Below are 7934 nucleotides of genomic sequence, written 5' to 3' on the forward strand. Positions count from 1 at the left end.
GATTTTGGGACGAGGAACTGATCAGGTCTATATTCATATCGGTTGATGCAGACAGGATCTTGTAAATTCCCCTCAACTATGGGGCTTTCGAGGACTTTATCGCATGGCACCTGGATCACAAAGGGTTTTCTCTGTGAAATCAGCATACAAAGTACAATGGATACGATCTTTCTAGGCACATGCAACAGTGATGGCACGACCTGGAGGCTCAAGAATACCGGCAGTGTGGAGTACACTATGGAAACAAAAGGTCCCACGTAAAATTCAATTTTTTTGTTGGCGTGCTCTACATGGTATTATTCCGCTAAAATCCATACTCATGAACCGTCATATTGGAACTATTGGCGCATGTCCTATATGTCATCAAGATACGGAAGATGTCTGCCACCTACTGTTTGGTTGCTGCCATGCCAAGCACCTCTCGGAACGCCTAGGCATTGCGGGAATGGCTGAGGAAGCAAAGTTGATTGATCGCTCAGCGTCAGTTATATTGGAACATCTACTCCTTGCACCAGATTTACCCTTGTCACTGAAACCGAATATTATTGTCAAACAAGCTCTTATGGTGGGCAGTTGGTACTTATGGTGGATAAGACATGAGCTCACTCATGATGGTAGACCACCACATCCCACGCGGTGGCATATGTCTATCCTGGCAATTGCTAGTAATTATCATGAAGCTAATCGCAAACAAAATGCTAACATAGAGATGAAGTGGATGAAACCAAACCTCAGGTTCATAAAGGTAAATGTTGATGCGGCCTATTTTGCAGATGAAAGTGCAGGAGCTTCAACAGCTGTAATTAGAGATGATAAAAGGGAAATTTTTAGTAGCACAATGCAAATATATACCTTATGTTGCAGATGCAATGATGGCTAAAGCAACGGCGATGCGAGATGATCTACTGTTTGCAAACTCCCTAGGGTTTCCTTGTGTGGAGGCATAATCAGATTCCTTAAACGTCATAAACTTTTGTGATGGCCAATCTAGATGGTGGGATACTGCAGTAGCAATTTTCACGGAATGTGTGGATGTTTCTTCTTTAATAGGGAAGGTTGTCTTTAAGCATTGTTTTCGTTCTTCCAATCAAGCGGCGCATGTGCTAGCTAACTTTTCCTATCGTAATAAGACCTCTTTAAACTAGAGAGATGAGCCACTGGGTTGTCTAGTCTCTTTGCTTGTGGACGATGTAATGTCTATATTAAATCAATAAAGCTAGCTATGATGGTCTTCCCTCAAAAATGATGTGACACCCTATTTAGTAGGAAAGCGAGTTTTATGGTATCATAATGTAGGTATAGCTCTTAGCACCAAAACCAAGTCAACTAATGCTTGTGTTACGTTCAATTCATAAAGTGAAACACAACAAATATATCTTACATGTATTAGTTTAAATAGTCCAACGATGTCCATATATTTTAAAATGGAGTCAGGGCATCTTCAACGCGGACCCTCAAAACGCTCGCATCCGTCCATACCACACAACCCAGACGTCTTTTGCCATTCAGTGTGGCCCTGTATTTGTTCGCGGGCCAGTCCGGCCATCATTTTTTTCGCAAACTGGAGGCAAACTCGGGGGGAGGGGGGTTGCGGGAGTCTGTATGCCAGCCATGTAGGACTCCGACACCCAGGCCTACTGAAATCCCTCTCCTGGCCCCCTTTTCTTCTAGTCCACCCCTGCCCCCTTCCTTTCATCGGCACTCACGTTGTCCGTTGCCAGCGATGTACTCTCCGGCCGCCGCCTATGCGTCCTCAGCCTTTCACAGACCCCACCCACGAGAGTGCCGACCTTGGATTACACCATTGTCTACCGAGGAATCCTTCCACAGCTAGGTACCCACCACATCCCTACCACCGTTGTCCATGGCGAACACTGTGCTTGGCAGGTGTTTGGTCACATGCCATTGAGCTTTTTCTTGAACTTCTTGTTGTTTCCTAGAGAAGCACGATGGCAGGGTACTCGGTGTACGAGGATGAGTTGTTGTGCAATGCGTGGTTGGTCGTTTCAGAGGACTTTGTAGGCATGAACAAGGGCGCGATCTTTTGGCAAAGCTTGCATGCTTTGTTTTGTGAGCGAAAGAACTTCCCACCTTACAACATGCTTGTCATGCACACACAAATGGTGCACCATCTATAACTCCGTCATGAAGTTTTACAGTGCAATTCACCAAGTGGAGACTGGCTCGTCAACCATCAAGATCGTAAGTATTGCTTCCTGCTACTCTACATGTTGATTAATTCATTCATTCACTCAATGTTGATATACACATGAGTCTTGCTATGCACACGACGAAGTCAGACGATGCATGCACGATGGATTAAATCTGGCCGAACATTCGTTGATTGTAAAGGGCGCCGGCCGCTGGATGTATGTGTCGTGCACATATCGGGCATTTGTGTCGTGCATGGAGCACTTTTGTATACACATTGTATAGCATGCACGCACTGCCATGACGTACTACAGGACCAAGGGCAGACCATACACACACATACATTGTTGGATGAAGCTCAAGGGGTAGTTTGTGTGGGATGACATGTGCCGGTTCTGACTCTAGTATCGTTGAATTTGAAATAGATGATTTCAAAAAACTTGTTGAATATCCGGTTATCTCATTGAATTTGAATTGCTGTTGTACTGGAGATATTTGCCTGGATGAATTGTGCTATTTTCTATAACTACTTTGAGTGTTCGGGCTTGGTTTAGTAAAATAGACAAAACACCGTCTGTATTATGTAAATTATGTCTGAACTTTGCTTCAATTCCGTCGTGTTTGATAAAATCCGTCCGATTTGTTGAAATGTGGTTTGAAATGTATGCAGACATGACTGGATGGCCGGCTTCTGTATCACTGTTTGCGGACTGATCTTCATCGATCCATGGATGGATACGATGTCCGATTTGAGGATCAGTGTTAGAGGTGGTCTTAGTAGATCTTTTAACAAGAGATTGAACCATACGCTTGTACTTGCATGTACCTTTTATCTTACCTCTCGCCGGAACAAAATTATATACCATGTAGTAGATGATAATGAAATGTCCCAGGCGACTTCATTAGAATCTTTAGGCCTCGCTTGATTCATAGAATAAGAAAAAAAGATGGAGTCTGAGCAAATAATTTTTCCTTTAAATGTGTAAGATTGATTCTTATCCTATATAAAAATAGGAATCTATTCCCATAAATCAAAATGGTCAAAGTAATTTTTTTATCAAACTCCTATCCTTTAAAATTCACATAAAATTCTTACAAACCAAAGCAGCTAAAAAATAGGGGTGCACACACTTGTACGTGTTACGGAAAATGGACTTTTCCGGACCAGAAAAAGAGTTTGCATATTGTTTCACGCACACCAAAGACAAACCAATCACGTAAGTGTTCAAACTCTCCTAATTGGCCCAAATGACCACGCGCCTTGCCTTTAGAGAGAAGAGAGAGAGAGAGGCCCTTTATTTTCATAGTCAAATAAAGTAATTAGTGTAGTGTCAGAAATGCTTTTATATTTTGGAAGAAAGGAAGTACTAATTGTCTTATACTTATGTTTTATATTGCAATTGAAAGGGTATTTTTGATGATTTTCCGTGGCCGGACAAAGTTATTAGCTTGCATCTTTATTCAAAGCATGATTTTCTTTTCTTTTGAGTTGTTTCAAAGCATAAATTGAATTTTTTTAATTATTTGAATTGCTTATCACATATGTCACGTGGTAAACATAAATTAAAACCGTCAAACTACGTCTTTGTATTCAACAAAGAAAAACTACGTCTTGCACTTCAAAAATGAAGCTACTAGTAAATCTCATCGAACCACGGTAGTTTGCGCAAGCAGTGACATTTATTTATTCCATGCAAAAAAAAGTGGCATTTATTTATTATCTTCGATGTCCGCGTCTGATACGAACCGCACAGTGAAAAGATGCTCTCACCGACCCCTGTCGTTGACCTCGCTGACCACGGCAACAGCGACTCGCCCGACCCAAAGCAACGATCTTAGCCGTCCGCTTCACCATCAACGTCCCAGATCCACGACCCGTACCCAACATTTTCGATTCCACCCTCGAGCTCCCACGAATTTACACATCGTGCCCTCCGCCCTGCGCTCTCGCTACAAGACTCGCCTCTCCTCTCTCCTCCCTTCTCCTCTCCCTCCTCCTCCTCTTCTTCTTCCTCATCCCCTCTCCGCTCCACTCCGGGAACGCGGCGACGGGAGGATGGGGCACGCCCCCGCGTAGAGCCTCGCGGCGCAGGTGAGCTCACTCCCGCGCCCTTTTTCGGTGCCGATTCGTCGCGGTTTGGCCGGTGCTTTCCCGGGACATCTGTCCGGCGGCGCCACGTGGGTTCCTCCCCGAGTTCTCGGTGCACACCCGCGCCATGAATCCGTTCTTGGCCCCGCCAGCCGAGGCCCGTTGCTCATGCGGTCGATCCGGCTCCCGGATGGCTTCCCGAGTCCCCAAAATTTGGTGTTTTGCGACGAAAATTCCAAACAGTCCGAGCATTTCACGGAGATCTATCTCTGTACTGATTTGTATCTTCCTTCTCTCAGGTCAGTGAGGGCTGCAAGAATCTGAGCTGCTTGCCAAGACTGTAAAAGGAAGAGTTCTGCAAGAACGAGAAGACAGGATTATATTTACTTCTCAATTGATTTTTCTTGCGCCATGGAGGAGGTGGAGGCGGCCAACAGCGCGGCGGTGGAGAGCTGCCACAAGTTGCTGGCCTTGCTCTCCCAGCAGCAGGACCCAGCCCTTCTCAGGAGCATAGCTTCAGAGACGGGTGAGGCCTGTGCCAAGTTCAGGAAGGTGGTCTCCCTCCTCAGCAATGGTGGCGGCGGCAGGGGAGGGCATGCTAGAGGCAGGTTCTCCAGGAGAAGGAAGCCCGTGGGGTTCTTGAGCCAGAAAGGCTTCTTGGAGAGCAGCAGCAACACCCCATTGGGGATGCTCATGTCCGGGAGTGCAGCCACTCCATCCCCATCTGCTGCTTCGGCAGCGCAACTGCGGCCCCAGGTTGGCGCGCCGCCGCAGCCGCGCAGCCTCGATTTGGTCAGCTCAAGCAGCAAGAGCGCCCACCAGTTTGGCCCTCCGAAGATGGTCCAGCCATTGTCTGTGCAGTTCCAGTTTGGTGCCACTGCACATAGATACCCATTCCAGCAGCAGCAGCAGAATTTACAGGCCCAAATGTTCAAGAGGAGCAACAGTGGGATCAGCCTGAAGTTTGATACCCCCAGTGGCGGCGCTGGGACAATCTCATCGCCGAGGTCTTTCATGTCCTCCCTGAGCATGGATGGCAGTGTAGCTAGCTTGGATGGAAAGCCGCCGATGCGTTTGCTCGGCGGCCCGGCTGCGAGCGACCCACTGAATGTGCGCCAATGCGCGCCTAAGCGGCGGTGTGCGGGCAGGGGTGAGGATGGCAGCGGCAAGTGCACCACAGGTGGCAAATGTCATTGCTCAAAAAGAAGGTATAACTATGTTGCTGTGATTCTTTTATAAGGGTTGGGAATTATGGTCTTGACCTGATTGATGATTTACTTTTCTGCAGGAAATTACGGATTAAGAGGTCGATTAAAGTGCCCGCCATTAGCAACAAAATATCTGATATACCTCCGGATGAATACTCATGGCGGAAGTACGGGCAGAAGCCGATTAAGGGTTCCCCTCATCCGAGGTATGAAAGGAAAAAAAAAACCAATTATCTGCTTAAAATATGTGGATTATCACTTAAAAAAGGACATTGGTCAAAATAACACTTGAATATATATATCGAATCATTTTCAGTCATGATGTTATTATTCCCCATGCTGTACCATGAAAGATGGCATATCTGCATCCATCAGGCATTCATTGTGTTGCTTTACCTGTGGAATAATTATTTGTGGATCCCCCACTCAAATCACCCTTTTCCTAGCACCAAGTTTCTTCTACAGCTAAGACGTGTTGACACCTTAGTTGCTAGAACAATTAATTATATAGTGGATCATGTTGGTCTCTCACTACTGTCTGTGAAAAAGGGATCAGTCACAGGGACCTAAAGTAGTTAACTTGTTAATGGAACTAGCATTTCATTGACATGCTTATCTATCCACATTCTAATGTTGATTGCTCCTGTTTGCCCACCTCACATCTTAATCTTTAATGCCTGCCCTTAATGGTTGGAAAATGTAGCTATACCATGAAAGCAAGCACATGCTGCTCAATGTGGACTGCTGACTGTTCCTCTTTCCAAATATTTCTTGTCTCCACAGAAGACTAACTGTGTCCGGCCACTTGTACCAAATGCAGGGGCTACTATAAATGCAGCACCGTCAGGGGCTGCCCGGCGAGGAAGCATGTTGAGCGGTGCGTGGACGAGCCGGCGATGCTCATCGTGACGTACGAAGGCGAGCACAGCCATAACCGGCTGCCAACACAGTCTGCCCAGACCTAGAAGACAACCGTCCAATCGCCTCGCCGCCCCTTTCGATCCATGAACGCCAGGCCCGGGCCTTTGTTTGAAGATACGGTCGAACTGTTCGTGTGAAAGTGAAGCTAGGTCTCGCGGATCTCAAAAGTAGGAGCAACAAACAACATTGAGGCCATCATCCATCTGGGAATCTAATGAGCTGCCTAGTGGCCCTTCCTTCCCCCAGCTACATGCTGTTAGGGTTTCGGCGTCCTGAGTGGGGGCATGCCCCAAGCTGTTCTTCTCCTCTGCTCTGAGTTGTGACTTATGACACATCAAATCAAACTGAGAGATGACATGGAAGGAAGAACATGCATATGCTGGTAGATAGTGACAGGTGGGGTCTCCCTCAACATGGAGGGAGGGAGTGTGTTTGAAAGAGTTGAAAGGGAGATTTGAAGAAAGGAGGCGAGCAAGGAGCTCTGTGTAAAGCTTGGAAAAGGATTGGCAGGGTTGGCTTTTAGCGTGCACAAGTTTACTTGCGATGACTCGCCTCTGTCTGTGTGTGTTGCTTTTGCTTTATCGAAAGATGGGATTTGTTTTCTCTTTTGGCAGAAGAATTGTTCCAGGATTGAAAGGTGGTGGTGGTGTTGACAAACTGACACATTAGGAGGACCATGTGTTTTCTCAACAGGTGTAATAGGAAGTTGCTGTGATCTCTCAGTCATGCTTCAACTTCAGTGTGAAGCTTTCCATGCTAGCAGTAGTGACTTTGACATAAGTTGTACCATCATGGATGGGGTTCATAAGAGCTCTCTCTCTAGTTATTAAAATTCTAAGTACATTTGCATAACATGTACTAGGAGTCAGTTCTTCCCCAAGAAAAATGTTTCTGTTATAAAAATGTAAGCGCATTTGCTTAGGAAAATTCAAGATGAACTATGCCATCAACTATTTACAATAATGTTTTATCAGTGCTCCCAAATCCAAACGAGAGGTTGACAATTGAACACGCCACATGATGCTTGCTTACTGAAGACGGGGTCTTGCTGCCTGAAGCAATCATGGAAGGCTAGGTATTAGCAGTATCTGGTGGCCGTGTGGGGCAAAGGATCTAGCAAAGCAGCACCTAGCTAGTACGCACTGTATTATTGAGGTGGGTGCTGAGATGGACAAAAATGGCTCACCAACCGGTGGTTTATTGCATGGTCAACTACACTGAGATGGTCTACAAACAACTATCCATGAGTACAGACACCCTTAATTAAGGGAGAAGATCTAGCTAGCTAGTATCTTTTTTCTTGTTTTTCTTTTTCTTTTTGCTAGGAGAAAAATGTAGGAGCATTTCATTTGGTCAAGGGAAACAAGCATTTCTTCAAGCATGGGATTAGGCAAACATAGTACTGCTACTTTCTGTGTGTGTGGAGGTCAAGGGGAAGATTTAACTTCAAGCAAGGGCTTAGCCAGCCTGCATATTCTGACTTGCAAGCAAGGATATGTATATGGGGGATATGGGGCTTGGGTCATATATAGTCCTGGAATCTTTTTGAAACGAAGGCAAAAGAT

General features: G+C 45.8%; 1 protein-coding gene across 1 annotated transcript; it reads left to right on the forward strand.

Annotated features, from left to right (window-relative positions):
• Window positions 1-4096: 4096 nt before the first annotated feature.
• On the forward strand, window positions 4097-7296 carry LOC123102317 (protein WRKY1). Its single transcript, XM_044523622.1, has 4 exons — window positions 4097-4243; window positions 4540-5448; window positions 5529-5654; window positions 6269-7296. Exons 2-4 carry the CDS (start codon window positions 4652-4654, stop codon window positions 6411-6413), a joined length of 1068 nt encoding a protein of 355 aa, XP_044379557.1. The 5' UTR covers window positions 4097-4243; window positions 4540-4651; the 3' UTR covers window positions 6414-7296.
• Window positions 7297-7934: the final 638 nt, after the last annotated feature.

The sequence above is a fragment of the Triticum aestivum genome, chromosome 5A (assembly GCF_018294505.1).
Source record: "Triticum aestivum cultivar Chinese Spring chromosome 5A, IWGSC CS RefSeq v2.1, whole genome shotgun sequence".
Taxonomy (NCBI): Eukaryota; Viridiplantae; Streptophyta; class Magnoliopsida; order Poales; family Poaceae; genus Triticum; species Triticum aestivum.

Excerpts from the sequence above, each read along its gene's own strand:
- LOC123102317 (XM_044523622.1), top strand. The coding sequence starts at position 4,652 with ATGGAGGAGGTGGAGGCGGCCAACAGCGCGGCGGTGGAGAGCTGCCAC. Across the intron at positions 5,449-5,528 it reads TGTCATTGCTCAAAAAGAAG|GAAATTACGGATTAAGAGGT; the intron begins GTATAACTATGT and ends ACTTTTCTGCAG. Across the intron at positions 5,655-6,268 it reads AAGGGTTCCCCTCATCCGAG|GGGCTACTATAAATGCAGCA; the intron begins GTATGAAAGGAA and ends TACCAAATGCAG.